The sequence below is a fragment of the Natrix helvetica genome (genome assembly GCF_964273705.1).
Source record: "Natrix helvetica genome assembly, chromosome: 3".
In the NCBI taxonomy this organism is placed as follows: domain Eukaryota; kingdom Metazoa; phylum Chordata; class Lepidosauria; order Squamata; family Natricidae; genus Natrix; species Natrix helvetica.
This window is the reverse complement of record NC_138549.1, coordinates 177351532-177370064: the sequence shown is the minus strand read 5'-3', so window position 1 is coordinate 177370064 and position 18533 is coordinate 177351532. Positions and strand designations below refer to the sequence as shown.

Below are 18533 nucleotides of genomic sequence, written 5' to 3'. Positions count from 1 at the left end.
AGGCGCTGTCCTTAATGGTTTTATTCATTACATTTGATTGCCATCCATCTCACTGTGGGGAGACTCTGGGCTGATTGCACCATTAAAAGCAGTTGAGCCTGTGGTCCCCAACTGTTCTGGCTTTGTCACAAGAGGCTGTCACAGAGAGGAGGGGTCAAGCTATTCTCCAAAGCACCAGAAGGCAAGACAAGGAGCAACGGATGGAAACTAATCAGGGAGAGAGGCATCCTGGAACTAAGGGGAGATTCCCTGATAGTCAGAATAAGTGGAATGACCTGCCACCAGAAGATATGGGAGCTCCATCCCTGGAGGCTTTCAAGAAGGGGCTGGACTGCCCTCTGTCAGGAATGGTGTAGGGCCTCCTGCTTGGGTGGGGGGGGGGTTGGACTAGATGACCTACAAGGTCCCTTCCGTTATTCTGTTATTCTGAAATGGTATAGGATTTCTTGAGCATTTCTTGGGCTAGACTAGAGAACCTCCAAGGTCCCTTCCGAACCTATTATTCTGCCTCAGGGGTCGGCAACCTTAAGCACTCAAAGAGCCACAGAGGTCCTAACCGGAAGCCTCCCGTTCAATTCTAGAGCTGACCAGTAGCGTCTTTTCCCCTCTACCTGTCCTACCTGAAAGCCCCATCCATTGTGGAGCTGACCGGAAAGCCCGCCCCTTGCCATAGAGTCTCCTCCTGGCGCACCCTGCTTCCCCCTCCCCCCAAACCGGAAGCTCCTCTCAAAATTGTGGTGCTGACTGGCCACAGGGAGCCACAGCAGAGGGACGAAAGAGCCACGCGTGGCTATAGAGCCATGGGTTGCTGGCCCCTGGTCTACCTCACGGAGTCTGCACACGCCTTCGTATCTTGACCAGGGGGTGGGTGGGTGGATGATGTAATGGGACAAGGGCAATTGGTAGGTAGCCTGGCCCCCATGCCAGGTGGGGCTTTACAATTGAACCCAGCCCCCTGTCAGGGTCCCAAACAGCATCCAAAATTAAATCAGAGTTGGAGGCAAAACATTCCTCAAAGTTCCAATTGATGAAGAGAGCCATGTTGGCCCATCTGGGAAAACCTGAATCTGAAAGCTTCCCCATTTCCCCCACCCCCAGTTGAAAGTTCAAGATCTTCCATACACCCCCAAGTCCATCCCATGGTCCAATCTTCCCCTGCCATGCTGGCAGCTTCCACCCATCCAGTTCCGGTCAGGTGCAGAGAGAAAGGATGACCTTGGCTTTCTAGAAAGGAATGTTGTTATGGCTACATATCATCTAACTCCATACAATCCCCCCTCCCATTTTCCCACCATAAAAAAAGCATGGTAGAAGAATAGAAAGTGTGTCAGGCCAAAGACCCCAAAGAAAAGAGGGCTGCAGGCCTGATACTCCCAGTGCAGCCCTTTGCTCCCCATCCAGAGAAATTAAGCTGGGCCAAGTCAAGATTCCGCACTCCCTCAGCCACAGCTCTCCCCCTCGCCCCCTCTCCTTCCTGCAGGGTGTTAAAAAGACCCTGTTGGGTGTTGGATCGGAAGACCCCCAACGTCCCTTCCAACTCAGCTCTTCTGCTCTTCCTCCCTGCTGGGCAGGCCGTCCTTAGAACCAGTTGAGTCCTGGAAACATTGCAAAAACGACTGGGAGGCCTGGGCTTCACCCCACCCGCCTACCCCCCTCCCTCTGCTCCCAGACCCACTCAGCTTGCAGGGCTGGGCGACCCTCTCTCCCCCTCCTCTTTAAAGGCCAAGAGGTTTGATGGGCTTTCTCCAAGCTGAACTAACGGCTTCTCCCTTCTCTCTCTTCTCTTCCCCCCTTCCCACAGCTAAAAGCATCTCCGCAGGAAGAAATCGGGAAGGACGCCACGAAAATAAGCGTGAGTTTGTTTGTCCCCCCCATAATGACTTTTTTGGGAAGGCTTTAAATCAAGACGCCGCAGCGGCTGCCCTCCCTCTCGGGCACCGTCGGGCGCCGGGCTGAGGCCAAAGGGGTTTTTCTTGGGGTGGGGTGGGGGAGAACGGGGGAGGGGGCGGAGAACGGGAAAGGAAAGGGGGGGGGTCTGGAGCTTATGCGCCACAAATTCTCAGCCACTTCCAACGGGGGTTGGGCAGGACTAGAGAAAAAGCTGTTTGCGCTTTTCAAGCGCGGCCCCTCCCCAACGTCCTTCCTGCAAGCGCCCTCCCCCTCTGCCACCCCTCCCACCTTTTCTCCCTGGAGGGGGGCACAGGGGGAGTTTCTGCCCCTGCTCGCCCTCCCTCTGGAATCGCCCATCCACCCCTTGCGCCCCCAGGAGGGATCCCTCTCCGGGACCTTCCCCCCCTCCCCTCCGGCTGGGCGTCTGCTCGCCTCACCCTTGGCATTCTCCGGCAGGGGAGTGGGCGCCCTCGGCTCCTCTCTGGATTGAGGAATCGCTCTTTGGAGCTCAAATTTCGTTGTATTTTAGTACAATGACAATAAAGATTATACAAATGATGGGCGCCGGCCGTTAATTCAGCTCATTGATTCTGACGGGGGAAGATTTACAGACTCCCGGGACTGCCAAGCGATCCTTCTCGCGCAGCGTCTCGGGGAGGGGAGAGTGGGGGGGGGGGGTCCTCGAGGGCCTGGACCACCACCACCCGCCCTATTCAGCGCCCGGACCGCTTGGCGCTGCCTTGACAGATGGCCTTGAGGCTGCCGGGTGATTAAACGGGTGAAACGAGACGCGTTTCTCAGCCTCTCTGGATGCTTAGCCCCCCTGAATAGGATTCGCAGCCCCACCCGGCAGAATCCGCCGAATGGGTGGGGTCTCCAGCGCCCCCTCCCCTCGGCGGGACTGCGGGGGTCCCAGGCCAAACCGTAGATCAGATCGCGAGCGGCTGTAAAGCCGAGGGAATCTACCGGTCCACGGACGGATTTCTTTCCCATCAACGAGGCTGCGCTCTCGGGATGTGGATCTTGGTAACGTTTCTAACCCAGGTGAAATGTCAGGGAGCGGCCCTGGGTGCTCGCTCAGCTGGGTGGGCTTCCTGCAGCCTCTTCATCACCCAAACTACGGTAGATAACATCCCCAGTGCCAGAAGGGAGGGAGGTTTGCGGGGGGGGGGAGAGGAGGGGGGGAAGGACTCTGGGGTCGTTCGGGCTTTTGGAGCTGGGTGGTTTTCTTGGAGGCGTTTCATGACCCAACTAGGGAACATCCTCAGTGCTGAAAGGGAGGGGAGTTTGCGGGGAAGAGGAGGGGGAGGGGGGAGGGGAGGGGAGGACAACGACGACTGTGGGGTCCTTGGTGCTCTCTGAGCCTGATGGATTTCTTACAGACGTTTCATGACCCAACTAGGAAACATCCTCAGTGCTAGAAAAGAGAAGGGTTAAGCCTCCCTTGGGACCCCTCTGGAGCCCCCAAGATTGCTCTGGACCCAAATAGTGGGTCGTACCCTCGGGAGTGGGGGATAGGCAGGAAGACCCTGGGGCACCTTTAAGCACAGTAAAGAAAAATATTTGTAGCTCAAGGTTGAACGTGGGGTCTCTGCTGCTCTCTGAGCATAGTCTTTTTCTTGCAGACATTTCATGACCCAACTAGGGAACATCATCAGTGCCAGAAGGGAGTGTGGGGTTTGCAGGAAGAGGAGGAAGACTGAGGGGTCCTTGGTGCTCTCTGAGCTTGGCTGTTTTCCTGCAGACCTTTCATCATGACCCTAATTAACCAGATGTGGGCAGAGGTTCTCAGTCCTCCAGAGGTCAAGATTGTCCCAAGGGTCCTTTTATAAAAGCAACTGGACTTTTTTCTTGTCTTTTCCTTAAAGACGTTTCACTTCTCATCCAAGGAGCTTCTTCAAGTCCGGCTCCCTTCCAACTCTCTTATTCTGTCTTCAAATGGTTCTCAGAGAGCTAAAACAGCCACCTTCACTCCGCTAAGGACCAGTGGTGGCTGCAAGGAGTACCAATCCTTCCACCCTCCACCATTTAGTCAGAAGGAAGAAGCTTCTTGGAGGAGGAGTGAAACGCCTTCCAGGAGAAAAACGAAATCCAGCTGCCTTTTGGGGGGAAAAGCACCTTTGGTATTAACCCAATTAGGTAACACCCTCACGGCTGCTCGCCCTTTCTGGTTGCCCCCTCCCCAACTTAAGTGCTGGCTCCGGAAAGCGTGGGGGGGGGACTTTCTCCAGCAGATTGGGGGCGGGCGGGCGGGGGCGGTGACGTGCTCTCCAGGGGCCCCCTCACTCCAGACTCCTGCTGGAAGTCTCGGGGGCTTCTGTAAAGGCTGAATATCCCTTTCCCCCTCAAGGGATCTTGTGGGGGGGGGCAGATTTAAGCGGGTGGGGTGGGAAAGAGCTATCCGAGCCTGCAGGACTTCGGCTTCCCACGGCTCCCCGGTCTCTCGGAACTGCCGGCCCAGCGGAGTCTAATTTCTGAGGTTTATTCCACGCGGAGCGACTTCAAGCCCCAGCCGGCGCCCTTCCGCCTTCAGCTTCTCTCTCTTTTTCTCCCCCGCGCGGGGAAGCCTCTGAAGTGCCTCTTTCAAGCCACGGAAGCGGCTGAGTGCAGCCCTTCCTGACTCCAAAGACCACGCGGGATCCGCGTCTCCCGTGGCTCAGATGAAACGGGGCTTAAAGGAGGTTTGTTCAGCTCCCGCGCGATCAGAGGCACTGCGGGCTCCCAGTGGGGCGTGGGTTTTTCCAACACGCACATACACACACACACACACACAGTGTCGTTAGAGGTTTTTTTCCCCTATTTGTCCAATTCATTGTGTCTTCCTCCTTTCAATTCAGAGATTTATTCCATTTATTCAGCGTATGGCATATCGTACGCGGTCTTGGAATATATATTAACATTTCTACACACCGTTCACTACGTACCTGTGCAAAACAGGCAACCAACAAGCCAGCAAGGGAACGGAAAGATCAAAACACCCACCCACACTGGCAACCGGCACCCGGATGAGCAGAAATGTCACTCCAAGATTAAGATCAGAGCCAGCCTCAAGTAGCAAACCAGACCCAAATCAAGGCACCGCAAACAAGGGAACAGTAAGCAGCCCAGCCAAAGACCCCCAAGACCACCCCCACCAACAGTGACAGGGCAAGCCACCAAACATACAACTGACAGCAAACTGCACTCCTTAGTAGCACTGATGATGTTACCTAGTTGGGTCATTAAAGGTCTCCAAAAAAACCATCAAGCTCAGAGAGCACCAAGGACCCCATAGCCATCTTCCTCCTCCCCATCCTCCTCCTCCTCTTGCTCTTGCTCTTCCTCCTGCTCCTCTTCCTCCTCTTCTCTCCCCTCCTCCTCGCAAACCGCTTTGGCTTCTAGAACTAATGGTGTTCCCTAGTTGGGTCTTGAAACATTTGCAAGAAAACCACCCAGCTCAGGGAGCACCAGGGGCCTCTTCTGAAGTGGTTCCAATTGGCCCCTTTCTCCTGGCAGACCCTCTGTCCTTAACCCCGAGCAGATGCTGCCTTTGGGCTCTTTGCTGGGGAATGGGACCGCTCCCCATGGCCACCTCCTCGAGGGACAATTTAACAATTCCATTTAATGATTTAAAACCACTAAAAAAATTTATTTTAATTTTTGCCTTTCACATTTCGTTCTGTCCCTTCTTTTCTACCCCTTCTTTCATTATTCCTTTCCGCCGTTTCCTTGATATTAGGGTAACTCTTGCCCCGTGGTGAGTGGGCCGTGGCGAATTGTGGCAGATCCCCTTTAGTTCGGGGAGGGGGGCCAACCTCTCTTTTCTTCAGCTCAGACAATGCCTGGCTCCTGTCAGTGGCTGCTTTCTGCTTCCTGCTGGCTGCAGCCTCTTTCACCACAGCAGGACCAGGGATGAAATTCCATTTTTTAAAGCTACCGGTTCTGTGGGCGTGGCTTGGTGGGCGTGGCAGGGGGAAGGATACTGCAAAATCCCCATTCCTTCCCCACTCAGAGGACAGCCAGAGGTGATATTTGCTGGTTCTCCGAACTACTCAAAATTTCCGCTACCGGTTCTCCAGGACGGGTCAGAGAACCTGCTGGATTTCACCGCTGAGAAGGACTGATGCAACCACATGATTGGGCGTTTCACCTTTCCTGGAGAGCCAGATTCAGGGCCCAGCTGTATCCACAGCTGTCGCGGCTGTTGGCAGAGCAAGGGCAGCGCCAGAAATAAATCCCGTGTGCCAAGGTCTCCTGTTCTGCTTTGTCCTCCCTTTGCTCGGATGGATGGGGCTGTGTGTGGCAGGAATGCCACGCAACACCCGCCCCCCCCTGGACACAGCATTGTTGGGGTGGGAGCCCTCCCACCGGGTCCTGCCCAGATTTGGCCGCCTGCTTAGAACCCCATTTGTCGAAGCAAGCATGATTAATTCGCGATGCAAATTGTGCCATTTGCATAATGCATGCTCTGAGATTTTGTTGCCCCTCAGGAATTCAGGAGGCTGGGCCTTAGTTCTTACCAAATGAAGAACTGAAGTCCCGCTCGGAGGACAATTTGCCTGGTTTATTTGGAGTTTATTTATCTGTTTGTTTGTTAGTTTGTATCCTGCCTTTATTATTTTTACAAATAACTCAAGGTGGAAAATGTATCCAAAAGACGTTTTTCGTCCTGTTTTCCCCACAACAACAATCATGTGAGGTTGGTTGGGGTGAGAGAGAGAGAAAGAGAGATTGGCCCAAAGTCATGCCTAAAGCGGGACTAGAATTCACCGTCTCCTGGTGATTGGTCCAAAGTCACCCAACCAGCTTTCATGCCTAAGGCAGGACTAGAACTCACTGTCTCCTGTTGATTGGCCCAAAATCACCCAGCCAGATTTGAACTTTTAAGGCAGGATTTGAACTCATAGCCTCTTACTTTCTAGCCTGGTGCCTAAATCACCAGGCCAAACTGGCTCTAGATATATTGGAATAGCGTTTCTCATCTTGTATTTCCCTAGAAAAGACAACTATTGTGTGGCATGGAATATTCTAGGCCAGTCTTCCCCAACCTGTTCTTCCAAAATCCCCTGGAATTCCCTGCCAACCCAGTCCTTGGCCCCACAGGGAACTTCAATTGGGAGGGAAAGCCTTAGCAGAATAATAGAATACAGACTTGGAAGGGGCCTTGGAGGTCTTCTAGTCCAACCCCCTTCTCAAGCAGGAGATCCTATAACATTTCACGTGAAATTCAGCCTCCTTAGTCTCTAAAGCATTGCCTAAGTGTCACGTTGGCTCTCCCTGTTAGGCAAGCCAGCCTCAGAACTCAGGGCAGCGTTTCTCCACCTTGGCAACCTGAAGCAAGGTGGACTTCAGCTCCCACAATTCCCCAGCCAAGATGCCAAAGTCTCGGAGAAGGGAAGGGAGCCATCAATCAAGGCAGGAGGACCATTGCTGAGTCCAGGAAAAAGAAGGGTGGAAGTAAAATTAGACCCCAGCAACAACATTCACAGAGAACAGCAAAATCTGGAGGTTCTCAGTTGCTCTGCGCCCAGCATCTGACCAACTTTGGTTCATTCCAAAGTAGAGTTCTTGCTTAAAGCAATGTTTCTCATCCTTGGCCATTTAAAGGTGGGTGGACTTCAATTCCCAGAATTCCCCAGCCAGTTTGGGCCGGCTTCTCCTCCTCCAGCTTGACCAGCTGGGGGAACTCTGGGAGCTGAAGTCCACCCACCCTTAAGTGTCCAAGGATGAGAACCTGCTATAACTTTGCTTCATTCCAAACCAGAGTTTGCTTCAGCTCTTGGTTAAAGCAGAATTTGTCCTCCATGGCCCTCCCAGAAGTTGAGTGGACTTCAACTCCCAGAATGCCATACCCACCCGGTGTGGCTGGCTGGGGAATTCTGGGAGTTGAAGTCCACCCATCATCAAATGGCCAAGGCTGAGAAACCTGACCTGAAGCAACAAAAACCCCAGAATCTTCAGCCACCTTAAAAGGGGAAAGAAATGATGCTGGCTGCTGTTTTCACACTTCAAGGTGGCACCATCCAAAACACGTCCTTGGAGGCAGGGAAGGGTGACCACCTTTGGGGACAGAAGCTTGGGCTCCTTGGGGGCCATGAACTTTGAGGACCTTCTCCTGGTTCTGAGAAGAAGAAGAAGAAGAGGAAGAGGAAGAAGAAGAAGAAGAAGAAGAAGAAGAAGAAGAAGAAGAAGAAGAAGAAGAAGAAGAAGAAGAAGAAGAAGAAGAAGAAGAAAAACAGATGGACGAGAGACTCACAAAAATGACCCATCTTTCATCTTTATGGAGCCAGACAAGCTTAGCTAGCCACGATCAGGCCGGACCAAAAACCTGGAAATTTATTTCTCAGGACTGGCTGAATCGGCCTCTTGTGAGAGTCTCAGGGGGAGAAGGTTCTTCCCTGGGCAGGGGATGATGGGCACCTGATTAGGCACTGCGGGAGAGAGCGGTGTCAATGGGGTGCAGAGACGGTTGACCTTGGTCAGACCTAAATAAGTCCATTCAGCATGTGCAGAAGATGGTGAGAAGCAAAACTCCCTCCTTGTCCCGAGATGTCTCTTCCAGCACGATTCCCCCCCCAAATACCGAAGCCCCCTCCCTCCCCGTTTCTACGGCAGCCGATAGCAAGCAAACGATAAAGAGGCTGAGACACGGCCACTTGAAGATGGGTGGACTTCAACTCCCAGAATTCCCAGCCAGCCACGCCTGTTTTTTCTCTCCAACCCCCTAGAGGGGAGAGATTGCAGAGAAAGGGATTGCAAGAGAGTAAGTAGGCCACAAGGGGGATACACATCAAAAGGTACGCATTAGTGCCGGGGAATTCTGGGGGTTGAAGTCCATCCATCTTCAAATAGCCAAGGTTGAGGGCCCTGTGGTAAGGTCCGAGGCTGCCTTGTCTTATAAGGAGAACTAAGGCAATATCTGTGGCTGAATCTGTGGCTATTTCGCAAGGCCCGTGGTTTGCATCCTGGTTTCCTTCTTCTCGTCCCCTTCGCAGATTTTGAGCCAGAGAAACTCACAGGAAGGGAGTCAGCTAATTAGTTAAGGAAATACACGTTGCACCTGCCTTCTCAAGGCTCCCTCCGTGCTATACTAACTACTCCGACAAGGAGGGGCCCTGAAAGCTTTTGCAATTATTTTCCAGCTCATTTCAGCAGCGGATTTTCTGCCCAGGATAAATATAGAAGAATATTTTAAGAGCGCTTTGTTTCTGACATGTTATTTTAATACCAGCTAATCAGGCCCAGATTACATAGAATTACATAGAATAACAGAGATGGAAGGGACCTTGGAGGTCTTCTAGTCCAACCCCCTGCCTAGGCAGGAAACCCTATACCGTTCCAGACAAATAGCTCTCCAACATCTTCTTAAAGACTTCCAGTGTTGGGGCATTCACAACTTCTGGAGGCAACTTCTGTTCCACTGATTCATTGTTCTAACTGTCAGGAAGTTTCTCCTCAGTTCTAAGTTGCTTCTCTCCTTGATTAGTTTCCACCCATTGCTTCTTGTTCTACCCTCAGGTGCCTTGGAGAATAGCTTGACTCCCTCTTCTTTGTGGCAACTCCTGAGATATTGGAACACTGCTATCATGTCTCCCCTAGTCCTTCTTTCTCTTAAGCTAAACATACCCAGTTCCTGCAACCGTTCTTCATATGTTTTAGTCTCCAGTCCCCTAATCATCTTTGTTGCTCTTCTCTGCACTCTTTCTAGAGTCTCCCCATCTTTTCTACATTAAATAAACGCCACAAGATTAATGCCAGGTGTGAAGTTGTGAGTGCTCCATCAGATTCCAACCCCCCTCCTCCAAAAAAAGATGAGGCAAACATTTGACAGTGATGGAATGAGGTCTCCTGCCTTGAGCAGGGGGTTGGACTAGATGACCTCTAAGGCCCCTTCCAACTCTGTTGTTCTGCACAGACTTAACAATCATGGTTGAGCTGTTGCTAAGCGAGGTGTTTGTTAAAGGAGTTTTGCTCCATTTTGGCACCTTTCTTGCCACAGTTGTTAAATGAATCACTGCAGCGAATTAAGTTAGTCACATGGTTGTTAAGTGAATCTGGCTTCCCCCATGGATTTTGCTCCTCAGAATATCACAAAATGGGATCATGTGACACACACACACACACACAGGGACATTGTGACCGTCATAAATATGAATCATATTGCCAAGCATCCAAATTTTGATCCCCTGACCCTGGGAGTGTTGCAATGCGACGGTCGTAAGGGTGGAAAAACAGTCCTAAATCACTTTTTTCAGTGCCGTTGTGACTTGGAACGGTCACTAAACAAACGATTGTAGGTCAAGGACTACCTGTATTCTGCGAGGATGGAAGCAAACCCACTTGGGGGGGGGCTTTTGAAGCCCCCGTTTTCTGCTTCTGAAGCCAGAGCCAGTTTCCAGGAGAGGGAGAGAGGAGGAGCATTGCATCTCCAGATTGGGGGAGGGACCCCTGTGGGGTGAGCGGTGGGCATCCACCTGCAGCCTCAGCCGTTTCTCCCCTCCGAGGGGTTCATGCGCTGACGATTCAGAAATGGGGCTGCTGCCCCCAGGAGAGGGCCCCTCCAGGGTCGCCTTTGGGGAGAGGAGCCCATAAATCCTGGCCAAGGGCGAAATGAAGCTTTGTGCCAACTTCCTTGGAAAGGACTCCGGGGTCCCGTAAAGAAGATTCCTGAGCCTTCCGTGACTGAAATGGAGCTCTGGAGGGACCAGGCAGTAAAAAGAACCAGAGAGAAGATTTGCGGCCAAAGGCCAGCTGGGAACTGACCAGTCCAGCTTCCCAGGTGCTCCTATGGCCGAAAGGACTCCGTCCGAGGAGTCCAGCTGCTCTTGGGGCAAATGGCAGTTTGGGGAACAGGGAGGGGGCGGCATAGAATATGGAACGATGGGGTTGGAAGGGACCTTGGAGGTCTTCTAGTCCAACCCATTCCTGTGGCAGGAGATCCTATACCGTTCTAGACTTCCTTTGGGCTTCATGGGATGGATAGACAATTGCACACGATCATAGAAGAGTAACACAATAACAAAACAGAATAATAGAGTTGGAAGGCAACCCCAGAGGTCTTCTAGTCCAGCCTCTTGCTCAAGCAGAAACCATATACCATTTCAGACAAGTGATGTCCAGTCTCTTCTTGAAACCCTCCCGTGATGGAGCACCCACAACTTCTGGAGGCAACTTCTGTTCCAACGGTGAATTGTCCTCTCTGTTGGGAAGTTTCTCCTTAGTTCCAGGTTGCTTCTCTCCTTGATTAGTTTCCATCTGTTGCTCCTGCCTTCTCATGCTTTGGAGAATAGTTGACCCCTCTTCCTTGTGGCAGCCCCTTAAATATTGGGAGAATGCTCTCATGTCACCCCTGGTCCTTCTTTTCAGTAACACACTCAAGTCCTGCAACCTTTCTTCATATGTTTTAGCCTCCAGTCTGGAAATTTTGAGAGTGGGGAGGGAATGGGATTTTGCAGTATCCTTCCCCTGCCAGGCACAGAAAACCGGTAGTAAATTTTTTTGAATCCCAACACTGCTCCAGTCCTCTCATCCTCCTGGTTGCTCCTCTCTGCACTCTTTCTAAAGTCTCCACATCTTTTTTATAGTGTGGTGACCAAAACTGGATGCAGGATTCCAAGTGTGGCCTTACTAAGGCTTTATAGAGTGGTATTAGTACCCCACCTGATCTTGATTGTATCCCTCTGTTCATGCAACTGAGGATTGTGTTGGCCTTTTTGGCTCCTGGCGCACACAACTGGCTCGTATTTAACAGTGGGAGTTTGCTAGAATCTTATTAAAAAGCACGGAGGAATAAAATGGGTTAGGGGCGTTCCTCAGCTTATGACCAAACCTGGGACAAGAATTGACATCATAAGACACTACAGTTGTAACTCGAGTGAGGCCCAGTTTTATGACCGTGTCTTATGACAAGGGACAGGGAGACTTCTGCTGTCCATTGTGGCCCTAAAGAATCGCACCCCATGTTATGACCATTATTTCATGATGGTTATTAAGCGAATGCCTGTGGTCGCTGAGCTGAGTCTCAGCATCTTTTTTGTATTGTGGTGACCAGAACTGGATGCCAGATTCCAACGGTCGCGGTTCCAAATAGCATCCAAAATTAAATCAGAGTCCGAGGCAAAGGATTCCTCAAAGTTCCAATTTATTAAGGGAGCCATGTTGGCACATCTGGGGAAACCTGAATCTGAAAGCTTCCCCGTTTCCCCCACCCCCAGTTGAAAGCTCAAGATCTTGCCCCCACCCCCACAAGTCCATCCCAGGGGTCCAATCTTCCCCTGCCATGCGGGCAGCTTCCACCCATCCAGTTCCGGTCAGGTGCAGAGACAAAGGATGACCTTGGCTTTCTAGAAAGAATGTTGTTATGGCTGCATGTCATCTACCTCCGTACAATCCCCCCTCCCATTTCCCCACCATAGAAAATGCATAGCAAAATAATAGAAAGTGTGGCAGGCCAAAGTTGCAAAAGAAAAGAGGGCTTTCGGGCCGGACATTAACAAGGCCTTATAAAGTGGTATTAACCCTTCACGTGATCTTGGTCTCTCCTTCTGTAAATGCAGCCTAGAATTGCATTGGCTTTTTTGGCAGTTGCAGCACACGGCAGGCTCACACTTAACTGATCGTCCATTAGGTAGGACGCCAAGATCCTTCTCTAAGTTGCTACTGTTGAGCCAGGTACCTATACCTGTGCATTTGATTTTTCCTACCTAAGTGTGACACCTTACTAGGTAAGGACTTCAGCTCCCAGAATTCCCAAGCCAGCCACAATTGCCCCCCAGCTTGAGGAAGTCCAAGACTTCAACAGAGCTACTGGTATTGGAAAACAAATTGGGGGTTGGGGGTTGGGAACAGAGCCCTGAAGGGTGGCTTGGCCATTCCCAAAGGCTTCCCAGAAATTCTGCCTCTTTTCTGAGCCTCCTCCTCCGTTTGGCCTTCCTCTTCCTCCCTGGTCCTTTGTAGGAAGGGGCTTTTGCCTGTGACCTTGGCCCACTCTTTAAACGAGGGAACATCTCAGCCTACAGAAAGGCGGTGGGGACCCTTCCCACCCGCTGTGATTATGGGCAAGAGAGGCTGTGGCTTCGGGGTGGGTAATAAACCTGATTTATGGAACCTGGCCCCAGAACAGCATCTGCAGCTAGTGAGCAAGTCTTAAATTTCATTAGGTGATAAATTCCAACAGCAAAACCATTTGCTAGGAAAGCTAATTAGCTCATGTGAGCCACAGATATGGACTCCAGTGCCCTGCCTGAGGGAGGCTCCCCCCTCCAGGCCTCCTTGATGGATAGGAACTGGGGGGAGGGGAGTGGGCCAAGGGGAGGGGGAAAAGGCTGGTTGGGGTGGGGGGTGCAGACAGAGGGCTGTCTCTGGCCTTTTCTCCAGTTCAGTGAGTTTTGTTCTCCATCCCTGGAGGTTTTTAAGGAGACTGGATAGCCACTTGTCTCAAACCGTATAGGGTCTCCTGCTGGAGCAGGGGGTTGGACTAGAGGACCTCCAAGGTCCCTTCCAACGCTGTTATGCTGTGATTCTGAGTAAGGCGAAATTTCCCAACAGGGAGGCTTCCAGAAGTTGTGGGTGCTCCAACACTGGAGGCTTTCAAAAGAGAATGGACAAACATTTGTCTAAAAATGGTATATAGAGGCTCCTCCTGCCTGTGCAGCGGGTTGGACTAGAAGACCTCCAAGGTCCCTTCTAACTCTGTTGTTCTATGTGGGGCCCTTGGAGCTCTCTGAGCTTGCTTTTTTTTTCTCTTGCAGACCTTTCATTACCCTAACTAGGTAGCACTGATGATGTTCCCTAGCTGGGTCATGAAACGTCTGCAAGGAAACACCCAAGCTCAGAGAGCACCAGGGACCCCCCAGTTCTCCTCCTCCTGTTTCTTCTCCTTCTTGCTCTGCAAACCCCCCTCCCTTCTAGCCCTGATAACGTTACTTAGTTGGGTAATGACATGTTTGTAAGGAAACAAGGCTCAGAGAGCACCAAAGACCCCTCATTTCAACCCTGAGCTACAAATATTCTCCTTTATTGCTGTGTCCAATGTTCCAGAAGTTGTGGGTGCTTCAACAGTGGGATTTTTAAAGGGTGACTGGACAGCCCCTTGTCCACAATGGTATCAGGCCTCCTGTTGGAGCAGGGGTTGGACTAGAAGGCCTCCAAGGCCCCTTTGTTATTCTGTGGTTGAGAATAGCTTGCCTCCGGAACTTGTTGGCGCTCTGACACTGGAGGTTTGACGAAGAGGCTAGGCAGCCACTTGTCCCGAGTGGTATAAGTTGGGGGTTGGACTAGAAGACCTCTAAGGCTCTTTCCAACCCTGTTATTCTATGTTCTATGTGCTAAGGTGACCGTCGTTGGTCTAACGTGTGGGATACATTGCACAGAAAAGCCAACTTTCTGACATAATGGTGGCTGGTCTGGTAGCTCATGGCAGCCAGGGGTGTCCTTAGGCTGCACACAAACAATCCATACGGCACTACCTTGATTTTTTTGAGGTGTGTGTGTGTGTGTGCCTTGCAAACACCCCTAATTTGGCAGCTTAAAGAGATAAACATCATCTCCCCCCACTGTTTCTATGCCAGGAAGCTGCAGACCAAATGTGGACATCTGTGCCTTTTCCTCTGCTCTGACCCCCCCTGCCCCCCCTCCCCAAATGTTCCTGGATCGTGCAGAGCTGGTGAGGTTTGCAAGGTTGTCGTTTTGCACAATGAGGCCAGTTCTGTGCATGTTGGCAGGTATTTTGGGCGTGAAGGTAGCTTGCAAAAAGTTGGCTTTTCCAGCAAGCCGGCCTGGCCTGTTAATTTTATCTCATTTTTAAAATGTTGTTGTCCTATTAATTGGGTTTGTTTTTTGGATATGTATCTAATTTCTTTTTAACTTTCGTGATATGTGTTGTTTTTTTTAATGTTGTACGCCGCCCTGAGTCCTTTGGGAGAAGGGCGGCATATAAATCCAATAAAACAAACAAACAAAAACGAAAACAAACAAGCCAGCCAGCCTGGGGGGACCAGGAGAGACGCCGGTTTGGCTGATTGGACAATATTTTTTTTAATGATGTCTACATTCGCCCCCCCCCCCGCCCCCCCTGTATGAATGCTTAAAGGAGGCTTAAAATCAGCCCTGCTCATTCCCCAGTCAATCCTCCCCCACCCCACTGCGTGTGCCAGGCTTCCTTCTGAGGTGTGTGTGTGTTGTGTGTGTGTTTGTTTGTGTAGGGCCCTCACGCCTGAGTCACGGGGATCCATAAATATCACTTTGCAAAAGAGAGAAAAAGAAGGTGACACAATTCTGGGGAAAGTCACACGTGAGTCATGGAATTTCCTTCCTTCGGATTCTCTTCAAAGCCAAATGCCCAAAACACGGAATTTTCCCTCCCCCCCCCACTTTTTTTCCTTTTTGCTTGGCCCCAGGGTAGCTGTGTCTTCACTCCTCCTATTCTGCCCTAGTACAACAACATCCCTGTGAGGTGGGCCGGGCTGGGAGAGAGGGACTGGCCCAAAGTCACCCAGCGGTTTTCTAGGGCTAAGGCAGAACTGGAACTCACCAGCCCCTGGTGGCTGGCCCAAAGTGGTGCTGAGGGCGGAACTGGAATTCACCGCCACCTGGTTTCTAGCCCGGCATCTTAACCGCTGGATCAAACAGGCTCTTCTTAGGATCATAGGATAGGGATGGCAGCTACAAAAGCAGAATATGCATACCGATACGGGAAGCCGTAAAATTATATTATATTGTCATGCTCTTTATGTTTTAATCTGTTCGTACTTGTTTCTGTATTTTTTCTTGTTTTTTTCCTTTTTTCCCTTTTTTCCTTGTAGTTTTTTTAAACTTGAAAATGTTCAATAAAAAACTATTTTAAAAAAAGAATAGGGATGGAAGGGGCCTTGGAGGTCATCTATCCCAGCCTGTCAAGGGAGGCCCTTTCTCTCTCTCTCACAGAGAGAGAGAGGGGGGGGGAGGAGGGAGGGAGGGATTTTCTGTTTTCCTTTCTTTGCCGGTAGGTGAGCAGCTTCATCCCCCAACTTCCTGCCTAAGCTCTGGTTCTGGGCACCCAAGTGGTCACCCAAATGGGCCTTGTTGTTGTGGTTGTTATGGTTGTTCTTCTTCATTTCTATTTCTTTGCTGCCCGTCTCCCTGCCAGGCAGCACCCGAGCACAGCAAACCCCAGGGAGGGATGGGGGGGGGACCTCTGCCTTAGGATCATAGCAGGCGGTGGAGGGGATCTGGGAGGTCATCTATCCCAACCCCCGTCCCTAGCGCCCACCCTCGACCCTTCTGCTCTGCTCTCTGTGCCCGCAGGTGGTGAAGGTGGCGGGCAGCAACATCTCGCACAAGCTGCGCCTCTCGCGGGTCAAGCCGGCAGACGAAGGGACCTACGAGTGCCGCGTGATCGACTTCAGCGACCGGCAGGCGCGGCACCACAAGGCCAAGGCGTACCTGCGGGTGGAAGCCGAGGACAGCGCCCCCCCGGCCGCCGGCCGCCCCCCGCAAGACACGCAGCTCCTGCTCCTGGCCGCCGGGCAGACCCCCGAGCGCGGCAGGCCGGCCGCCCCCCGCCCGCCCCACCCGCCCCGCCTGGCCAAGGAGCTGAAGAAGCGCTCGCTGGACGAAGCCCCCGCCTGCGCCCGCTAGAGACCCCCGCCCACCCCCGGAGCCCGGACCGGACCGCCTGAGCCGCGCCCCGCAGGGAGAGGGTCTCCATCCCCGCCGCCCCCTGCCCTGGACCGCGACCCGCTCGTCCGCAGCGGCAACCACGAACTGGCTGCGGAGGATCGCTCGCAACTGAACTGGCGCAACGGCTCTCCTATAAATAAGCCCCTGGCCCACATCCCCGAGCTCGGGGGGACGCGGGTTGGGGGGCGCCCCGCCGGAGCCAAACAGGAAACCAAGAGACTTCGGGCGGGGTGGTGGGTGGGCAAAAATGAGGGGAGGGGGAGGTCTGAGGGCTGGGAAGGCGCCCCCAGCCCTCCCCCCGCCCCGGGCCCTCTTCTGCGGGGACGGGGGGCTTCATCCCGGCTGCATTCACACAACACGCTCGTTGGTTTTCGGCTTCCTTAGAATTTCCGTCGCTCCGTGTCTTGTGCGCGCCTGCTGCCCCGGGGAGAGTCCGGAGTATTTCTCTGGCCCCACTGCGGGGAGGGTTGGAAGCATGTTGTGTGAGCTCAGCCCTAGAGCCTCGGCGTTTCCGCATTGCTTGTGCTTTTTTCTTTTCTTCTTAAAAAAGGAATATTTATGCTTCTTCCCATCTTATGAGGATTATGATTAATATACCTGTGCCGTGTTTCTATTCCAAAAGAGAAAGAGAGAGAATTACACCTGGGAAGCTCCCGGTTCCCTGGAGGAGGGATGTTTCAGACAAGGGAGGGAGGGGGGGACGAAAATATGGGCGGGGGCGAGGGGGGTGTTTTCTCTTTCTGGGGTGGGGGGTTCATGTTTTCAGGACTGCTTTGTATTCCAAGGGTTTATTTTATTGGTTTTTACAAAAAAAGACCCAAACTACCGGGAGACACCGTTTCAGAAGCTCAGATTTGGGGTTCACCTCTATTTGGGGGTTTCAGAAGCTCAGATTTGAGGTTTGCTTCTATTTGGGGGTGGGGGTCCCCAGCATGGCTGCAAAGAGCAAAGCCTTGGGGGGGAAACCTCCCTCCTTTTAGAAGGTGCGATCTGGGGACCCTCTGCCCTTCTTGCACATATTTCTTGGGGGTGAGAAAGACCATTGAGGGGTTCAGTGGATTCCCTCCCTTCTTTAAGGAAGTCTTAAGGAAGCTTGGGGTACTTTTGCCTGGCTTTATGAGGGGGGGGGATCTCTTTCTGGCAACTGGGGAGGGGCAGCAGAGAAGGCAAGGTTTACTGACAACCAGGAAGGGCTGACCCCCCAACAGACAATCATGGTTAGTTTGATTCTATCAGCCCCCCTCTTCTTCCTCCCTGCTGCACCTGTGTACATATTTCTATTGGGGGGGGGGAGTATGTCTATATCAGGGTGGACTTCAACTCCCAGAATTCTGGGAGTTGAAGTCCACCTGTCTTAAAGATACTAAGATTGGGGAACTGTGATTTAATGGTGGTTGTTTCCTGAAGCAAATACACTTGGATTCAACCTTTTATAAGGCAGGCAGACAACACCCCCCCCCCCCCCCGCAGGCCAGGAGAACATCCACCCGAGGGACCACCCCAAAATGCTGCACTGGCTGTTAAGCATGGAAGCTGGTGGGGCGGGGGGAGGGAAGGGGGCAGCTGGCAGGCTACAAAGCACCCTGGCACTGTGTGAAGTAGTTTGTGACTAGCTGAAATGAATAAAAGAGATCTTTAAAGTGGAGATCGCTTTGTGGTCTCCTTTTCTCCTGAAACCTCCCAAGCCCTTGGCGCTGCCCCTTCGGGAGCCCTGCAAAATCAACGTCAAGAGGCAGGGTGGCGAATGGGCACCTGGAAGCACTCTGGACATGTTCCAGGGACCATTGTTCCTTTGGGGGGGGGGTTCATGTGATTACCCTTTGTCGCTTTCTCAGCTGACAAGCCAAGGCTATGCAGGAACTCAGATTTCCCGAACAACCAGGGCAAAAAAAGAGCTCATCAAATATGGCCCGGCTCTCTGAATATCTGCCTTGCTTAGCAACGGAAAAATCTGGTCTCAAGTGTGTAAGGCGAAGACTCAACATGTAACAGCCTTGGGTAGCAGC

General features: G+C 52.2%; 1 protein-coding gene across 1 annotated transcript in view; it reads left to right on the top strand.

The window, feature by feature from the left end:
* Positions 1 to 17209, top strand: part of VSTM2L (V-set and transmembrane domain containing 2 like) — a 57701-nt gene extending 40492 nt beyond the window's left edge. Inside the window, exons 3-4 of the mRNA XM_081948131.1 lie at positions 1802 to 1852; positions 16153 to 17209. Coding sequence (XP_081804257.1) covers positions 1802 to 1852; positions 16153 to 16485 — 384 coding nt within the window. The 3' untranslated portion in view covers positions 16486 to 17209. The remainder of the gene's footprint in view (positions 1 to 1801; positions 1853 to 16152) is intronic.
* The last annotated feature ends 1324 nt before the right edge of the window (positions 17210 to 18533 follow it).